This window comes from Dermacentor silvarum, chromosome 3 (genome assembly GCF_013339745.2).
Source record: "Dermacentor silvarum isolate Dsil-2018 chromosome 3, BIME_Dsil_1.4, whole genome shotgun sequence".
NCBI lineage: Eukaryota > Metazoa > Arthropoda > Arachnida > Ixodida > Ixodidae > Dermacentor > Dermacentor silvarum.
Genome location: NC_051156.1, coordinates 19672638 through 19693304, shown reverse-complemented (window position 1 = coordinate 19693304; position 20667 = coordinate 19672638). Strand labels below are relative to the sequence as shown.

At 49.8% G+C, this 20667-nt stretch overlaps 1 protein-coding gene across 1 annotated transcript in view; it reads left to right on the top strand.

Moving 5' to 3' along the window:
• The window catches only part of LOC119445364 (ephexin-1), a 127791-nt gene that overhangs the window by 43775 nt on the left and 63349 nt on the right, over positions 1-20667 (top strand). The window contains exon 6 of the mRNA XM_037709671.2: positions 6773-6812. Coding sequence (XP_037565599.1) covers positions 6773-6812 — 40 coding nt within the window. The remainder of the gene's footprint in view (positions 1-6772; positions 6813-20667) is intronic.

The following is a 20667-nucleotide window of genomic DNA, read 5'->3' as shown; positions in this document are numbered from 1 at the left end:
ACTACTTATTTGGACACTAAAGAAAAAAACCTGAAGGATTAAAACAAATTCATCTCTCATTCTGATTGGTATAGTATGGTAGGCTCCATTTGTACCTTCCATATTTTGCTTCTTTTTACAGGAAGCACGAATAACAAAATTAATTTAGAAATCCCTTTTAATGCGAAGCAGTTTTTGTGAACTTCAGCTGTTTTGAGTGTATCTATTTATCTGTTTATCCATCCGTCCATCCATTCATCCACGTCGTGATGCCATCGTGGCTGTTTCTTCAGTTGGATATACATCAGAATAGGCGTGACATGCATGCCATACATAACACGATTGACACGTCATGACATCAATGCCACGGCATATTTGTCATGGCATGTATGTCATGAAATACATGGTATGAATGACGTGATGCTGTCCTGGTGGTTTTTTAAACTCAGTATATATCAGGATATGAATTAAATGCATGCATGACCTGACATGGATGACATGTCATGTGCATTATGACATGAATGATGAGGCATAAGCCCATGTCATGACATGAATGACATCACATGCTTGTCATGGCATGTATGTGATGACATAAATGGTATGAATGGCATGAGGCTGTTGTGGTAGTTTCTTTAACTCAATGTATGTCTTGATATGAATCACATAACATGCGTGCATGAGCGGACATGAATGACATGACATAAATGTCATCACATGAGTGACATGCGTGTCATGGCATAAATACCATGAATTGTATGACAAGTTAAGCATGAGCATGTCATTCTTGTCATGTCATGCATGCATGTCTTGCTACATATCCTGATACATATCCAATTAAATTGACCACAACTCCATCATCTTATGTCATGTCATTATTGTGATGCATCTCATGTCATTTCCTTCATGTCATGGGTATGCTGATATATGACTTGTTAAAACACGAAACTGGCATGAATGACAATCATGTCTTGACGTGAATGTCATAATTGAGATGACTATAATAGAATGAATTACACGACATGCATTTCTTTAACTGAATGTATTCTGCATATGCCTGTCGTGACATAATGTGTGCCATTAATGACATGTCGTGCTATTTATATTTTGAAATGATTGGCATGAATGGCATAGTCTGGATGTCAAGCCATGGTGATTGAATGTCACGACGTGCATGACAAGAATGAGATGATTTCATGACATGCGTGCATGCATGCATGCATGGCATGAAATTACCATGATAAGAAATTATGCCAACCCAGAAGCATAACTGCGAGTCGGCCTAGTCATCATATCTTTAACGCATTTTCGCCTTTTGTGCTTGTTTTATGAACATTGCTGCTTTTTATGCTGACCGCGTAGCGGCATTCCATGACAAGCGTTATTTATGCGCTCTTGACGTGTTCTATTGACAGGATCGCGCAGATCTGTGGGTATTTAAGCCGGTGGTTCTTCAATAATAAAAATCAGTTGTTAGAAAGCGCTCGTCCTTGTGTCTCCTTTTCTTCGTCCCTGTTTGTTTGCGCACAGAAATTTAAGAAAATGAGTATGCCAACCCAGTGGTCCAAGTTGTCTACTAACTTGGGTTGATGACTATAAGCTTGTGTTCGTGATGGTGGTTACATCGTCATTCCAGCTTTGTAATCTGACTCTCGCCTCTGATTCTCGCGTGCCATCTGTGCTCGAGCCAGGTGCCACGCATCAGAAGATCTTGGCAGCAGAACACCGGGTGGTGGTTGCATCTGTTCAAATGGCAACTGAAAAGCAAGTTTCCCACGTGGGTTGATTTCCGAGCACCGGACAGCAACATGCTGCCACCTCATTCCTCCCAAAGCTCGTACGTGACTTTCACGGCCCTACTCTTCGTTACTAGGCTGCTTAATCAAACACCGAGGCGTGCTCTTTCCTGGCGCACATAGTATCTGAGCACAACAATGCTGTATCGAATTCCATTAAGGCTGTGTCATCAAGGCTCGGCCACGGCTGCACCATGTCACTTATCCGAATGGCTATAAAAGGACATGAGCTTCAGGTTGCACCATCATGTCATCCGTTTGTGTCGTCTTAGTGATGCCACGTGCTGCCGTAAGAGAACACTTAGCTTCTGCGTTTCTTATCCTTCTCGCACCTCCGTGCGGCTCATTCACATCAATTCGATCGTTCGAAGAAATCATACAGTCGTTACCGTCATTCATTCATCTCATTCATTCCTCGTCTTTTGGCTGTCGTCACATACTTGCACTCGCATTAATTATAGCTCACTGTGATCGTGTCACATGCACAAGTACTGGAATTCCACTAACACATAACGCTTTGCGGAACCCCAAACAATGCTGCCTGCAAAATGCTTCGCATAATGTTGATTCCCACAGTGCATTAGATTTGCATATTTTTTTTCTTTTTTTTTTTCTTTTGACAGCACTGAATGTACAGGCCTGGGAGCATTTATGTAGTGCATACCACTGTCCACACTGGGTCGGCAACTGGAATGCTTTAATTACTGGCATTTGCTTTGTGGGGGGTCTCACATGTGCTCTTGGGACAAAGGAACGACAACACAGTAGTGCAGACAATCAAAAGGGCATTTATTGCACCTTTCATACACTAATGCACACTAGCCGAATTACAACCAATAGAACATTCACACGGGCGCGCGACAAATCAAGGAAGTCCGACTCAGCGCGACCCGATAGCGAGCGAATACGTTCGCCCCATGCTATGACACCATCGCCTAGTCGTTCACGTGTACAGTCACGCGACGGTGGCGCGCTCGAACGATCTGTGTTCGTCCATACCGGTGTCCTGCTCTTAGCCTCGCGCGACGGTCGCGCGAAGCGTTCGTGCGCGTTGACCGCCGATCCCAAGCCCAAGAGGCCTTCGACCTTTTTCTCCCAAGTCACCCCGCCGTTCGGTGGCGTTAGCATCGCGACATCTCTTGCAACGCGCCGCAACCGCTACGACCCCCACCAGCACTTAGCCACGCGGTGAAGCCGGACCACAGGAGATGCGTGAGAGTCGCGCATCCCCACATCCCCCCAACCTTAAATCACTACACATACTCCGGCGAAACATGTCACAAGGTCTATCAACGCGCGCGTCGCGAACAAAAGTTAGTACATGCGACAGTGGCGCCGCCGAGGAAATGTCCACACGTTATCTACAACATGCGAGCCGACATTGTTTCTGGGGTTCACCGCTGGCGTCCGTTGGTCACAGCACCAGCTCTGCAGATTCGATGGCACGACTCCAGCACAGGACTCCGGAAACGGCGACGCAGAAGTCGGCCCGAGCAAGCGTCGCTCGCGCCGACGCGCCCTGCCGGCGAGAGCCGCTGTAGCCGTTGGTGACTGCCGGCTCCTTTCCCAGCCGCCGAAATCGCTGCGCCGATCTGTCCACAGCTATCTGCATCACCTGGGGTAGCTCGATTGTAGTCGGGGGCAGCAGCGCTGACGATGTGCAGGTGAGAGGAAACCAGGGGTGACTCCGCTCACGCTGCGTGCACTCAACGCACTCGACAAACACTAAAGTAGTGCAAGGGAGAGGAATTCGGCATACGCATCGCCCACGTGGTGCGCTGTTCAAGTCGGCTAGCAAAATTTCAGACGGCATTTCAGATGCCAAGTTCACGTGAACAAAGCTTGCTTTCTTGAGTCGAACGAGTAATTTCAATTCGTGCGAGGCGAGCTAATGAGGGAAGCAATATGCGACACCTCAACACCACGGTCCACCAGGTTGTGTCCCTCCACGTGCGATAGGCGGCTTCGTAAAGCCTTAGAGCTAATGCGTCGCTATCCTGACAACAACCGGCATCAAAAAAAAAAAAAAAAATACGTCACCCAAAATGGGCCCAACAGGCAGCCGCGAGGAGACGTTAGCTCTGTGAGGTGGTCCTACCCCGCTCGGTGCACACAGCATCCGAGTTGACGGCGCCCACCGTCCCAGACGGTGTCGGAGCGCCCGGTGCCTGGCCGCAATACCAGTCAGCCTGTAGCGGCACCCGTGGCCCACGGCCACCCGGCTCCCTGATCCGCGACTTCCGAAGTCAAAGAGATAGAAGAAGCTATTTACATAAGCAATTTGGACCACCCACAAGGCTTCCGTACTCACTCGCTTCAGGCTTGCCAATGCTATGCGGGCGCTAGGCCTCGCTCTCCCAGGATGCAGACCATGTGGCTCTCGTACCGACGAGTATACTTCAACAAAACACTCGCGAAAAGGCTTAGCATGTTGAAAAGTTCAAACACGCTACAGCAACCGTCGCCTCTCTCAAGAAAGCACGCCGCCGACACTAGCGATCAAAATCCACGCTAGGAATACGCTTCGGTTGAAACAAAAGTTGTCTCAAACCGAGCAAAACTGTCAAAGTTATCATCCAATGCCCCAAGAGCCCCACGTTGGGTAGCCAGATGTGGGACAAAGGAACGACAACACAGTAGTGCAAACAATCAAAAGGGCATTTATTGCACCTTTCATACACCAATGCACACTAGCCGAATTACAACCAATAGAACATTCACACGGGCGCGTGACAAATCAAGGAAGTCCGACTCACCGCGACCCGATAGCGAGTGAATACGTTTGCCCCATGCAATGACACCATCGCCTAGTCATTGACGTGTACAGTCACGCGAACGGTGGCGCGTTCGAACGATCCGTGTTCGTCCATACCGGTGCCCGCTCCGAGCCACGCGAGACGTCTCGCGAAGCGTGGATTGGCGCACGCGCGGGGCCTCCGCGTCGCTCATTGATTCAAACCCAAAGAGAGCGCGCCTTTGACCTTTTTCTCCCAAGTCACCCCGCCGTTCGGTGGCGTTAGCATCGCGACACTCGCGCCATCTCTTGCAACGCGCCCCAACCACTACGACCCCCGCCAGCACTTAGCCACACGGTGAAGCCGGACCACAGGAGACGCGTGAGAGTCGCGCATCCCCACATCCTTTCCCTCTGTGTCTTATCTCTTTCTGCACGTGCGCAGTTGGTTCACATACTTTCTCCATACCCAAGGCAGTTCGTTAATCATGAAGCACTAGACATCTCTGTGCCTTGTGGTGTAGTCCCGATGGTGCTGACCATTTTTGCTCCATGCATGTGATCTTTGACTTATGTTTATGGGATAGGCATGTTCAGTGACTTGGTATTTTCACTTTGTTCTTTTGTCTCTATTTTCAGACAGTTGTCTCATCTTTCGTGTGGTTTTATTCTATCTCTTTGCCTTTATCCTTGCATTTCATTGTATACTACGTAGATGGCAGATGCTTACCTGACTAATCATTGTTTGTTGGTCTTTAACCTGTGGTAAATGTTGTGCTGTTGTTTATTTATTGTCGTTGTACCCTTGCCTCGGAGATTGGCAGTTTGAGTTGAGTGAGGCTGTCTTGAGGAAGACAATGCTGTAGTATGCTTCCTGCAGGTCTGAGTGAATTCATAGCACCACTTGGCATCTTGAAAAAAAAGTTGTTTGCTCGTGACAGTACAGCCTGATCCAATGCACATGCTTCTAGATTGCCATTCTATACATGACAGTAGGCATGGTCTTTACATTGCATGATTTTACTGACAGCTGCCATGTGCTGTGTACCACAAAACCTATGGGTAGCACTTTGTTTTGAATATGTTTCATTGTTTCAGGGCCCGAGTGATAATTGATCATTTGAGTGACATGATTGATCATTCAATCAGCAAGGACTGCAAGTTTAGGAGGATACTGTTTTTTTTTTTTCGTTTTTGGGAAATGGCTTTGTGGGTGGATCATGGTGTGTGCATGGCTTGTTTGTTCAGTTGTACATAAGTATTATTGCTAAATCAAGCATGATTAAGTGTTTAGGGGCTGGCTGCACTGAATTGGCAGCACGGAATCCTCTTACCCTCGGGCAGTTGCATAGGAGCCACAATGCACGATGATGTCAGAGGGGGACAGTTGCAGCACTTGTCACACTTTGCTCAGGCGCAGTACCATCTTGCCAGGCATTTTTGAGCTGTTTGACTAGTGCTGGGAAAAATATGTTGTGCACTCAAATGCAGAGTATTTGCACACACTGACTGCATTTCTCTACCTGTTCTTAAAGGGGCCCGGAAACACTTTTTGAGCATATTAAGAAAACATTGAAGCTCCTGTAAACACATGAGCTAAATAATATTGTGCTGCATGCAGCAGAGAATTTATAGTCTCATATCGGAAACAGTGAAAGTCACTTGCTTCTGCAATGTCGTCATGCAGCGTCGTCACAAGCAGCTGGACCCACCAATAGCGATTGGCTGATTTCGTAATTATGAAAAACATTCTTAGGAATACTATAATTGCTAATTTTGAGTTAAATGAATTAAACATATGTCTGCTATCTCAAAAAGAGAGAAGAAGTAATTTCATCTTTGCACTGCCGGTCTACCCACGACAGTTGTGCGTAGCTGCATCTGTTGCGCGTGGCCTCTGAGATAGCTGCACAGCGTAGTCCACCGCGGCCGCCACGGGCTGCCCTCTCTCGCCTCCGAGACAGTCAGTTTTTTGGCGGGGCCTTGGCATCCCTCGTGTAGCTTCCAGCGCTCTAGCAGAGATGAAAAGAGAAAGCAGTGTATCGGTGTGATAACTACGTCCAAATCTGCTTGTACTTGAAGGATTCGGAAAAAGTCTTGCAGCACGAGATTCGTGAGGCAACGTACTTCAATAGTGAGGTCATTCTATCATTAGTTGAAGGAGTGTTTCAGGGCCCCCCTAATAACGGGTAACATGAGTGGTGGTGCCTGTTGTCTATCTTTGGGGCTGGGGCATGTTGTGACAGCCCAGCGTGATGCCTTGCAGGCTCCTCCCCCCCACCAGCGACCCCCTGTCCCGAGACCAGGTGCGTGTGCAGAGCTGTGCGCAGCTTGGAGACCGTGCACGGTATTCCCAGCAGCATGCACTACCACCGTAGGGCCCCCACGCTTGACATTTCGGTGTTGCAATAAGTTGCTTCCCTGCACTGGCAGCTCTAGCATAGAACTGTCTGGAACCTACAACAGCCTCAGACGAGCTGGTCAGCATTTGTTTACGTGTCTTTCAATTAATTAGTTTTTATGCTTCCAAGAAAATAAATTCAAGGTGAAGGCCTAGACACAAAGTGCCTGTAAACATGTTGGCGAGCCTGTCAAAGACACTTCTTTTTCGCCCTGTTTTGCTTCTTTTTTTTTCTCCACAGTCTCTGAAGTGAACCGTTACAACTCACACAGGATGTTGCATTGCTCCCGATTGCAAGAGCCTTCATCTGAAATAGTAACCATTGGGCAATACCGTATATTCTCGTGTAAGGGCAGTACTTAAATTTGAAGGTAAATTTCCGGCGTGCAGCTCGGGTACAATTAAAAAAAAAAAGCGAGTAAATGTAGCACGAGGTCGTGGGATCGAATCCCGGCCACGGCGGCTGCACTTCGATGGAGGCTAAATGCGAAAACGGCCGTCGTGTACTTAGCTTTAGGTGCATGTTAAAGAATCCCATGCTGTCCAAATTATTCCAGAGTGATGCGTGCCTCATAATCTATATTCCACTACGGCGTGCCTCATGATCAGATAGTAGTTTTGGCATGTAAAACCCTAAAATTTAATTAATTTTTAAGTAAATGTCTACTTCTCTTACAAGCCAGGTGTGCCTGCTGTGGAATGCAGGGACCTTTATTGGACCTTTGATCACAACTTCAGTTTTTGCTGATGGTGATGTCGGAAAGTGTCCAGAGCTTTTCATGAGTGAGATCACCGACGGGCTCGACACAGCCTACGGGCCTGGTATAGTGGGAGGCAAAGCTGGCTACTCAAAATTAAATTCTTGGTTAACCATGACATGATTATGAGGCATGGCATAGTGGGGCACTAATTTTGATCACTTGGGGTTGCTTAACTCTTTCCCTACCATGGGGAAAATAGGTGTTTTTTGTATGTTACGTCACATGTTCTTTTCTGAAGGAACTACTGCACTCATTATTTAATATAATACATAAACAGAAAGCAAAATGAATGCACTTTTCATGCATAAAAGTTTTATTAATGAGATGTGTGCCATAAAAAAGATATAAATTGTTAAAAAATTGAACAAAGTTTGGAAAGACATGCTTGTGTCTACTAAGAAAAAAATGTTACGAAAATTATGAGATATGCAAAATGTACTGCCTTGTATTAGGCGCCACCTCCGAAAAAATCAAAATTTTTCATTGAACAGGTATTGCGCTACAAAAATGTAACTACAAGCACTACAGTTGGGCATGCCAGGCTGCGGCCGCCGATGTTCCGGGCTCGTTTGCGTCGTCGTCGCTTTCAGGCCAAGTTCGAGGAAAAGTCAGCGTCCTCTGACTAGCTGCTAGTCGATGTATTGATAAGATCAGCCGCAGGGGCAGCGGAATCGCGATATCTGCGATCTCCCGAAGCGCATGCGCCATTTTTGAGCCGGACATTTTTGCGTTCTGTTTTGACGATCGCGAAACTTTGGAGCACATTTAAAAATCACCGCTTGGCAGGCACAAAGTGAACTGCTTAGAAAACAAAGATATAGTTTCTCCTCATTCATGTACGATGGCGCAATGTGTCTGAGTAGCACGGAAGGTCTCGAAAGCGGCATTTCAAACCATCGATAGCGGGTGGCCATTTTTTAGTTCTCTTTTGACGATCGCGAAACTTCGGAGCACGTTTAAACATTACCACCTCGCGGGAAAAAAAGTGAGCTGCTTACAAAACTAGTGCAGTATGTCGTGAGCCAGCAGAGGGAGCACGCTACAGCTACTGAGCGCATGTAGCGGCAGGTTTAGACAACAAACTGCCATTTGCCGCGTTTCGCTCTGACCGTTAGTTGGCGAGCTACAGCTGCTGAAGTGAGCACATGAACAAGCTGTTCTTCGGATTGGTGCCAGGAAAACCTTTGGCCACCCACTGTGATGACTGCACTTTCGTTTCAACATCATAGCCATAAACCCATGTCTCATCGCCTGTTATGATGTCCTTAAGAAAGTTTTCATCGTCATTGGCAGCGGCGAGCAGTTTCTGGCTGATTTCAACACGGGTCTGCTTCTGTTCGTCAGTCAACAAACGTGGCACGAATTTTGCACTGACACAATGTATCCCAAGTTTGTCACTGAAAATTTCATGACATGATCCTAGGCTGATACCCACTTCGTCAACGACTTCTCAGACAGTCAAACGACGATTTACACGAATCACAGTTCGAACTCTGTCGACGTGGTCATCATCTGTGGATGTGGAAGGTCGTCCAGGCTTGGGATCGTCATCGACCGACATTCTTCAGTCTTCAAAACGCTTGAACCAATCATAGCACTGCGTGCGACTTATACGGTCCTCCCAGCATGCTTGGCTAAGCAACTGAAATGTCTCTGTGAAAGTTTTCCCAAGTTTGTAGCAGAACTTCACACACACGCTGTTCTTCCAATTCCTTCATTGTCACTTTGGAACTAATCCAAAGAACAGCTTGTTCATATGCTCACTTCAGCAGCTGTAGCTCGCGAAATAACGGTCAGAGTGAAACGCGGCAAATGGCAGTTTGTTGTCTAAACCTGCCGCTACATGCGCTCAGTAGCAGCAGTGCGCTCCCTATGCCGGTTGGCGCACTATTTCAAAAGTTCGGTTTCTTTTTGAACACACCTCATATGGACTATATTTTTGATACAAAGTATCACAGATCAAAAACAAACAGCTTGTGAAAGGTGATACTCGTGTGGCCACACTACTTTCATAGCTTCTGCAGCGTTGCCTACTTGATATGAAACAGAGGGCAGTTTAACCTCAATATAACGAAGTCATTAAAATTGGTGCTTTGCTTTGTTCTATTGAAATTTGGTTATATTAACCCAACCTGCCCCCCATTCCCTTCCTCCCGTTCTCCCCCCCCTCGCCTGCGCTTGATCGTGTTGCCGCTAGTTCTCCTCCCGCCCCCCTTTCCCCTTGCTTGCGCAGGGATCTATCAAGCCACCGTCATTCTCGGCTAACCCTCGCATGCTTTCACTTGCACTTAAAGCAGTACAGGGCACACAGGATCTTATCAGTGATCACTTGGACTTTTGTACTGAACATGATGCTGCTACGCTTCTGCAGCTGCTCATGCTTGTGCGGTGAATGATTTGAAAGATGCGTTTCCAAGCAGCCACATGTAATTCAACCATTTGACCATCTGTGTCCGTAAAAGTTTCCATTTATTAACAGCGAAGCTCTTCTAGCTAACCGTAAAAAGTGCCGGCTGCCGCAAAACCTCGCCGAGCTATGACACCACTGCGTTGCCTAGCAACCACCTCACAGAGTGCCGTGTGCCTCGCCTCCTCTCCGTGCCGTGCACATGTTGCCTTGACATGGGACGTTAAGGAGAGGGAAGGAGAGCATGCGCGTGGCGCGCGCAATGCTCGGGAGAGGGAAAGAGGAAATGAGAGCGAGATAGAGAGAGAAAGAAATTGTAGCAGCACCAACGAGGCAACGCGCAGAGCTGCTGCTGACGCCACCCACGTTTCCCCGTTTCCCGTGTTCGTGCCGGGGAAACGCGGGCGGCTTCGGCAGCAGCTCGGCAGGTTTCAACCAGCCATGCCCCGGCAAGTGTGGAGGCGCAGCTTGGCAGTGACAAAGTGGGGAGATAAAGCTCGGAGCCGCCGCAACGGCGGCACAACTCTCGTTGACTCTGTGGCGAGTACCTGTAGCATTGACATGGGACTACCAAAGAAGATCCAGACACCCGAAGAAGCAGCCGCTTATCGGCCAAGTGAGAATCTGTGCGTCGGTGGCAAGCCGATTCGAAATATACTGTGCCTAGCAGCGCTTAGCATTTCCTAGCAAAACTTAGCCAAACCTAATAAAACCTGGAAGAAGCTAGGTCGATCACCAGCTCTGCTGTTTACTCCAGCCTTGTACCACTAGTGCAAGCTGCCCACTTTTTTTTGTCTTTGTATTCCTTCATGGCAGTGAAATTTCATTATACTGAAATTGGGCATAAACACAATTTGTTAAATTGAGGTATGTGGTGTTCCATGGACACCAAGTTATCAAAAGTTAAATTCTTCGTTATGCTGAGAAGTTCGTTGTATTGAAGTTTGTTATATCAAGGTTTAACTCTATAAGTACTGAGCGTGTTTTTGTTGGTTCTACCCCCATCGGAGTGCAGCCAGGTCCGAACCCAAGGCTCAGCAGTACCACATCATAGCTGCTCGGCAGCACAGATTCCAATGCAATGGCAAAGTGCTGCAAGGATTCTCTAAAATGTCACGGCCTGTAGCAGATGCTTATCTTTCATAGTGTGCAGGTGCCTGCTCACTGTAGGAACAAATGAAATATGAACAGATGCAAAGCAGCGAAGTGTCGGGATGGAAAATGTTGCGTATAAAAGAGAGCAATGCATGCTCTACCTGTCTTGGCACTATTGGAAAGCAGTGCGCATTCTCGCTAATGCAAACGGCAAAAAAATAGTGATGCTGGATTAATGACAACGAGCCAGAGATGTTTGCATTCTTGTGCAGAGTGCATACATTAACAATTCAGAGGGCAAAGAAATGTGGGCCTGCTGGTCTGCAAAAAGGATATGAAGCCACTGTGTGCATTTCAGTGATTTAAGTATACGAAGTGTAAGTCTTCAATTGAATATGGATAAAGTGTAATCAGCATCAACCTGGGGATATCTTGCAGCTTGGTATTTTGTGCAAATGAATTACCATCTTTCTATTTTTATTAACCTGGGAGAGCAGTGTGCCTGATGAATTATATTAACAGAAATCACATTTGTGCTCTCTCTCTCTCTCAAGAACTTGCGGCTATGGGTATTCTATCAGGCCTTCATCACAAACTTGCATTCGTTTTCTTTTTGCACAAAATCAAAACCACACAGTTTTGTGTAAAGATGGGGTCCTCAGGCTGGAATGTGCATGGTGTAGTCAGAGCTTCTGTCAGCCGGGAGGACTTGTCAGGGGCCCAGTCTGGGTGTAGCCGGTCCAGCACGATTGACAGTTGGCAGCCCATCAGTAGTTCGGACGGAGAGCGTCCTGTGGCACTGTGTGGAGTTACGTGCGGCTGTAGAGTAAAGTCTGCCAGGTGCTGTGTCCAGCTCCCTTGGATTATTCGACATAATGCCTCTTTGGTGGTCCGTACCATCCTTTCAGCCTGCCCGTTCGTGCATGGATGGAACGGTGCAAATGTCACCTGACAGATAAGGTTGGCGTCCAGGAAACCCCGAAACTGTGTGGATGTAAATGGCGGGCCGTTGTCAGAGGCAAGGATGTCTGGCAGGCCATGTGTTGCAAACAATCTTCGTGAGGTACTAATTACAGCTCCTAATGTCATTGATGACATTGGTATGACTTTGAGCCATTTGGAATAAGAGTCCACCACAATCAAGAAGGTCTTCTCTTAGAATGGGCCGACAAAGTTGATGTGCAGGCATGACCATGAGTCCAGGCCATCTCCCATGATGCAAAAGCAATCGGGGCTTCCCTTCCTTGTCTATTGTGGTGGGAACGCACGACGACAAACTTACTAACTTGCTGGTGTTTCCGTTGGGCCCAGGATCCTTTTAATAATGACACGGCACTCGGGAGCTTTTTACACGAAACACAGACTTTATATACACACACTAACATGATACAGACGATTTACATCTATGCGGACTAGAGTTCGGAAGTCGCTTGTCCTATATAAACATGCGCCTAGTACTCATGCGTCATCACTCGCCCGTGTGCATCGTCGTTGCGGTGCCCGTGACGGTGGTCCTTGTGGCTGCGTGGCTGCTGTCGAGCACCAGCTCAGCTGGTTTGATGTTGCGATGGCCACGTCCTACGCCGTCACCACCACGCTGCACCTTGTTGCGACGTGGAAGCAGGAGGAAAACAGCAGGCCGGTAGGACACCAGGCCACTGCTATGCCTGGCCTGTAACGCCTCGGCCGCTAGAACGGCAGGCTCGATCAGCGGACAGGTAGCTCAGGCGCCCCGGTGGCCAGCAGGAAGCACTGCACCAGGCCGCTATCACAGCAGGCCGCTGGTACACAGGAGAGCAGAGCCACGAGCGGGATCTACGACCAGGTCCGCACGGTAGCAGAACACCCGGTCGCCAGTCCTCGGGCTCGCTCAGCAGGCTGGTAGCTCAGGCGTCACGGTCCCAGCAGGAAGCACGGCACCAGGCCGCTAGAACAGCAGGCCGCTGGTCCACAGGAGAGCCCAGCCACGAGCTGGATCCCCGACCAGGTCCGCACGGTAGCTGGACACCCGGTCGCCGGTACCCGAGCCTTGAACCGCCGTTCTGCGAGCTGACGTTCGAGGCTGCTGCTCGCTCTCACGCTCTGCGTGCTCTCGTGTCGCTTCTTCGTTCGTGGCACGTGTCGTCTTCTTCCATTATCATCATCAATCCTCTTCTTTGTGCTGCCATACAATCACCATCACTTCAAGCTGGCTTGTCACGCACTTTGTCTTGGCACCGCCACACGCCACTTTCCACATCATCACATTCATAAACTTGTCAGAGGACTACACCTACTCTGCATGGTGATGCATCACAAGCTAGCCGTAGGGTTTTCTCTCGTCGCAGTGCCTTAGAACAGTGCACTTTCCGGAGAAGCTCCTTTAGGGCTTCAAATGACTTTGGATGGCGTGGTGACCAAGTCCAAGGAACTTCTTTTTTTGGAGGAGTTGATATTGTAGCGGCTGCTCCTTGATCAAGGCAGCATTATCGTTGCTCGCAGGAGCAGAGATGCACAGGCTCACGCTGCATGTGCTCATGCTTAGGTTCAGTGGTGTTCCAGGCACCTGCTGACGCAGTCTTAATAAATCTGGTTTTCATTTGGACCTGACGTCTCTTCTCTATGCTCCACTCTATCCAAGGCCCCACAGTGCGGGGGCCTATACGTTTCCTCTAAGCCTTTGTGGGGCCTTGTCAACCGAGCAGCCAACACAAGCCACCGAGGGCCAAGGCACCATCAACCCCACGGAAGTTGCCTCTATCATCGTTCGACTGCCGGTGTTTTGAGACCAAACCCTGGCAACGTGGTTCCTCCATACGGAATCCCACTTTTCTGCTGGTGGCATTTGCAGCCAGCTGCACAAGTACCACTTGGTCGTCTTCGCAGTGTACCACAGTGGCAGTGTCTTCGTAGTGGCATCTTGTCTGTGCCACTTTTCGATATGCCTTATGACGATCTCATAACTGTATGGCTACAACGCACAATGCCGTCATCACTCAGCCGTTTACAACAGTTGCTCTCCATAGAAGAGATCGGAGATCTTCGTCCTTTGCAACTTTTTCAGCACTTGCATTCATTGCTGGGCCGAGCACAGCTAACAGAGACGATGTACAGTGCAGTCCACTTATAATGACACCACATATAACGATATATCGGTTATAACGATGAGTCGACATAAGAGTGTCAACTTATGCATTAGGGCTATGAGAAAAAAAAACCATGTATAACGATATGTTATTCACGGCATATTGGATATAACGATCGAAATTTTGCTTCTGGGCAGCGTTTGTCATGCAGAATAATTGTGAAACTTGTGTTCCTAAGTTGCTCTTAATCGAGATGGGGCAAAAGTTTGCCTACGCGAGTTCGTATCTGCCGCCATTGCGCAGCGCATCCCGTCCACGCGCCGATTGCGAACGAAAGCCACTGAGAGCATCGCAAGTTGGCGCAGCGTGCACAAGTTGGCGCCAGCTGTTTCGCGTCCGCGTCGCCGACGGTCGTGCGAGCATTCAGAGAGGAGGGGAAAGAAAGCAAGCAGCGCGCGAACACGGAAATGCACCGGGAAAGCTGCGGGAGGTGCACCGACGAAGCCCAAAGCTGTGTCTCTCGAGATAAAGCTGCAAATTTTACAGGACTCGAAAAAGCACGAGCTCATGCAGTCGATGATATCGCCGATTTTGAAAGTCGGGAGCGCCACGATCATGAAGGCTAGAAGCAGTGGCCATGCCAATCAATGGAAAAAGCAGGCCTCGTTCGCCCGGACCAAACCCCCATGGGCTAAACACGGTGGAAGCCGCTGACATTACCGAACTCTGGAAGCACGTCGCTACTGACGATGGAATAGGAGGTCCTGTGGAGGAGTTTCCGAGTGCAGATAGTGCTGGCTCTTTCTGCAAAGAGATCTCCGACGGGGCGATCGTTGTCGCAACAGACGGCGGTGTTGTGCAACGGAGGCGACGACACCAGCGGTAGTGACAACGAGATTGACAAGGGCCCGTCTTTGACACCAACCTCGATGTTCACCCAAAATGCACTGTCGTCGATCGAGTCGCTCATTGATTTCATGCGTGCTAAATTACAGCCGCCAGTGTTCACGCGGTAGCTGGACGCGATGCACACGGCGGGTGCGAATCCAAAACTTCTGCGAAAGCAAGTGCAGCCTTCTATTTCAGTGCCCCTAACGATTGAAATGCTATTTAGAAGTATAAATAAACGTTTAATTTTTCACAGCCTACTTTCTACAATGTCGATTTTTCATAGCAAGTGACAAATTTGGTTTCGGAATGGCAAATATATATTTGGTGTGTGTGTGTGTGTGTTGTTTTTTTACGGCAGTCCAGATATAGCGATAATCGGTTATAATGATCGGATTTTACGTTCTTCTTGATGTCAGTCACAGACGTATCTTCTATTCATATGCCTCGCGTTGCATGACTGACCACTGTTCCCGACAGTCCTTTCGCCGCACTGCTTTGAGAACTTCCGAGCGTCACTCGACCACCTGATTGAACGCAACCTGTAGAACACGATGTATGCGACTATGTCATAACAAGTGGTTCCCCGTACATTTCCATCCATGTCATTTGGCAGCTGAAAAACTGCAAATTGCACCAGCAGAATGCGAGCACATGCTTAAGATCGGCATCGTATGACCTTTTAGCGACTGGGCGTCTCCACTACACAGGGTTACTAAAAAAACTGGGGACTGGCAACCTTGCAGCGTGCGCTGAACATCATTACAGTTCCCGACAGATATCCTTCCCCAAATATCCAGGACTTCACGGTTGCCCTTCACGGTGTGACAATCTTCTAGAAGATTGATCTGTTACATGCCTACCATCAGCGAATCATCGTGAAAGACGATATACCTAAGACTACCTTAACCACCCCGTTTGGCCTCTTCGAATTAGTTTGGATGCCTTTTGGCCTTCGCAACGCTGGCCATTCTTTCCAAAGGTTTATAGAATCAGTCACATGAGGGCTCCCTTTCGTATTTGCTTACGTGAACGACCTGCTCATTTCAAGCTCCCCTGACAAGCATCCCCTGACAAGCATCTAGCATCCATCGTCATCTTCCTCGGCCACCGTTTATATATGGCGCACTCTGGCGAGTGTGTCTCGTGCTTCATGCTGCAAGCTGCAAGGTGAAGAAGAATAAAAAAAAAAAGCTTCGTCAGCTCCTGCCATCGGTCCGAACAGTTCTCAGGTCTTTTGCTCGCTGACTCACACTTTGTTGTAATGGACCTAACCTCGGTCCCTATAACGTGGTGACCCGGATGTGATTGTATGGCGAGCACGACGTCATGTACGAGGCCTTGAAAGAGATGGACAACCAGTGCAGAGGGCCTCGCTACGGTGCATATTCACCTGTCGTCCTTATGGCCACAAAATCCTGCAGCCTGGTTTGCTCAAGTGGAGGCCATCTTCGACCTTCGGCGCATTACCTCACAGCGCACGAGGTTCCTCCACGCTGTCTCGGCACTCCCTATAGCAGTGGTTGAGGAGTTGCAAGACGTTGTGGACGCATCCCATGACCCCTACCCCTATGACCACTTCAAAACGACAGTGCTGCAACGCAAGCCTGTGTCTGCACGCTGGTGCCTCCAGCAGCTTCTGAACAAAGAGGAGCTTGGCAACCGGCGACCATTGGAACGTCTACGTCGTATGTGGCGACTCTTCAGTGACTGTAGGCTGGACGCCAACAGCCCACTGCTGCGTGAACTGTTCCTTCAGCGCCTGCCACAGAATTTGGTGGTCGCCTTGGCTACCACACCAGAAGACATGTCCCTCGACAGTCTTGCAGAGCTGGCCGACCGCATCGCTGACTATACAGCAAGAGGTACTGTGGCAACAACGAATGTTCCGCTGTCACATGTAAAAGATTGGCAGCCTCGGCGTGAGCAAATGATTGTTGACTAACTTGCTGAGACCATTACTGCACTATGGTCATCGTCCCACCGTCACCAGTGCGACCGTGATTGCCGTTCCAGATTCCTTTCTCGGTCCAGCTCCCGTTCTGGCCCTCGTCTCGGTGCATGCTACTGGTATCACAACAAATTCGGTGCAAGCGCACATCAGTGTCGTTCCCCTTGCAGCTGGCAGGGAAACATGCCGCAGAGTCACTGATAGCAACCGGTCACTCATGCCATACGACAAGCCACCTGTTCTACGCCACTGACAGGATTGCTGGACACTGACTTCTCGTGAACACAGGTGCAGAGGTCAGCGTTGTTCCTGCCGCACGACTAGACTGGCAGCGTTCCCAAGAAACCGTGCCCTTTTAAGCAGCCAACAGCTCTTCTATCAACACATATGGCCAGCACTCTCTTACCATCGACTTGGGTCTCCAACACACCTTCCGATGGGTGTTCGCTGTTGCAGGCGTACGCATGGCTTGGATTTGCCGACCTACTTCGTCCTTAGTGTTGACCCCCGCACTTGTCACCGTGTGGACACGACGGCTAGGCTGTGTATCCTCGCGGGTGCGACTGTTTTCGCAACAAATCCGTGCAGGGGCGGGGGGCCTCGCCTCCCCGATGACGTATCACCATTTTCCTTTTTTTTTTTCCTCTCTGTTTAGCGGCGTTCCAACGCCCCCAGCATTGGAACGGAGAACACGCTGGGCTGGTGGTGACTAGGCACAACTGTGGCTGCTGTTAAAGGGATACGGACACAAAATCTGAAAATTTTACGAAAATGCTGAATATGAATCCTCAGTGTGATTACACCGAAAATAAGTAGTCACTTAGCTCATTTTTGAGCCGATGGTTTTATTTTTGGCGTTTTTGTGAGCGCGCGCCTCGCCGCCCGACCCGTGGGAGTTGGAAGGTGTGACGTCACGACACCCTCGGAGATGAGACGGGCCCAAGCAGAACAGGATACAAGAAAAAGATAACGAGCGCCTTGACTTGCAGTGTGGTTGACACAATAATGTGCTGCAAGAGATCTTCTGCTTTTACAGAAATGTGGAGACCACTCTACCAATGATAATGGCTTCAGAGTGGGTGCATCGGGAATGTGAAGAAATTAAACGGCCATCTCAGCAAAGAACATAGCCACTCGGGTGTTGATTGCACCAAAGTAGGATTGCCATAAGCATCCTGCTTCGGGGGCCGCGAGGCCTAGCCTGCCTGGCGAGAAGCCCGGGAACGGCTCGTAGAGAAGAGGTTGCGCCACGGTGTGGTGGCGCCACCTAAAGGTTGCTCATGTAGCATCCTCCTGTGGTTGACATTTCGCGTTATAGACTATGAAGTCATTGAACCTCTTCAGCAGAGAGGCCTTGAACGCACAGGATTTGATGCTCGGTCTGCCTGATGTTGGAACTTGTACACTGTAGTAAACGGTGTGGTCAACTTGGTAGCTTGCTCCACACAATACCTGTCCTCGTGTGGTCCCGGTGTCTGGGGCTGTTCACTGTGGTTGGGTGGACTAGCGAGTGCATTACCACGAAGGCACGGTTGTGGCACTTCTCGAATGTGCACTCCGTTGCGCCTTAGAGTGCTGTCACCTACTTGCACCTTGTATCATCGCATTCCACACTGTTCCACCACTTGACCATGTTCCATTAGTATGGGCAGAGACTGTGACATATTGTCCTTTCAATGGGTGGAAATCTTTTGCATGCTTGTCGTGGTGGAGCATCATGGCGCGTTTGTTGCGATCCAAGAGAGGCTTTGCGTTTATAGCCTTTGGCTCCAGCAGTGTGGCTGTTTTGGGAAGGAGTGTCTGCGTTCTTCTGCCCATGAGGAGTTGCACCGGACTGGCATTGATATGTTGCAAAGGTGTATTGCGGTCGTTGAGAAATGCAAATTGCACGTCACCGCCACTCTCCTCAGCCTTTTAGGGGCGAAGCTCATTAGGGCGTGGGTCTGTCCTTCCTCCGTATGTAGCCACCTGTAGTTTTATGAAGTGTTCACTAGATGGCGTAAGTCCGCAGCTCTGGTTGGCATGGAGACCGCTATGTATGTATGTATACGCATATATACATATATATATGTATATGTACAGTATAAGCGGAAGCCGACTTCTGCTTCCGGTTTTGCTTCCGGTTCCGCTTCTGGAAGCCAGCTTCCGGCTTCCGGAGAACGCTTCCGGCGTTTTTCTCTCTCGTCCGTAGCTAGGTGCGCTGCGGTGCACAAGGGCGTTCGTTCCCGACGCGCGCTCTCTTTCTTTCTCGTCCGTAGCTAGGTGCGCTGCGGTGCACAAGGGCGCTCGTTCCCGACGTGCGTTCTCTTTCTCTCGTTCCCGACGCGCGCTCTCTTTCTTTCTCGTCCATAGCTAGGGGCGCTGCGGTGCACAAGGGCGTTCGTTCCCGACGTGCGTTCTCTTTCTCTCGTTCCCGACGCGTGCTCTCTTTCTTTCTCGTCCATAGCTAGGGGCACTGTGGTGCACAAGGGCGTTCGTTCCCGACGTGCGTTCTCTTTCTCTCGTTCCCGACGCGTGCTCTCTTTCTTTCTCGTCCATAGCTAGGGGCGCTGTGGTGCACAAGGGCGTTCGTTCCCGACGTGCGTTCTCTTTCTCTCGTTCCCGACGCGCGCTCTCTTTCTTTCTCGTCCGTAGCTAGGGGCGCTGCGGTGCACAAGGGCGTTCGTTCCCGACGTGCGTTCTCTTTCTCTCGTTCCCGACGCGTGCTCTCTTTCTTTCTCGTCCATAGCTAGGGGCGCTGCGGTGCACAAGGGCGCTCGTTCCCGACGTGCGTTCTCTTTCTCTCGTTCCCGACGCGCGCTCTCTTTCTTTCTCGTCCGTAGCTAGGGGCGCTGCGGTGCACAAGGGCGTTCGTTCCCGACGTGCGTTCTCTTTCTCTCGTTCCCGACGCGCGCTCTCTTTCTTTCTCGTCCGTAGCTAGGGGCGCTGCGGTGCACAAGGGCGCTCGTTCCCGACGTGCGTTCTCTTTCTCTCGTTCCCGACGCGCGCTCTCTTTCTTTCTCGTCCATAGCTAGGGGCGCTGCGGTGCACAAGGGCGCTTCGTTCCCGACGTGCGTTCTCTTTCTCTCGTTCCCGACGCGCGCTCTCTTTCTTTCTCGTCCATAGCTAGGGGCGCTGCGGTGCACAAGGGCGTTCGTTCCCGACGTGCGTTCTCTTTCTCTCGTTCCCGACGCGTGCTCTCTTTCTCTCTCGTCCGTAGCTAGGTGCGCTGCGGTGCACAAGGGCGTTCGTTCCCGACGTGCGTTCTCTTTCTCTCGTTCCCGACGCGTGCTCTCTTTCTCTCTCGTCCATAGCTAGGTGCGCTGCGGTGCACAAGGGCGTTCGTTCCCGACGTGCGTTCTCTTTCTCTCGTTCCCGACGCGTGCTCTCTTTCTTTCTCGTCCATAGCTAGGGGCGCTGCGGTGCACAAGGGCGTTCGTTCCCGACGTGCGTTCTCTTTCTCTCGTTCCCGACGCGTGCTCTCTTTCTCTCTCGTCCGTAGCTAGGTGCGCTGCGGTGCACAAGGGCGTTCGTTCCCGACGTGCGTTCTCTTTCTCTCGTTCCCGACGCGTGCTCTCTTTCTTTCTCGTCCATAGCTAGGGGCGCTGCGGTGC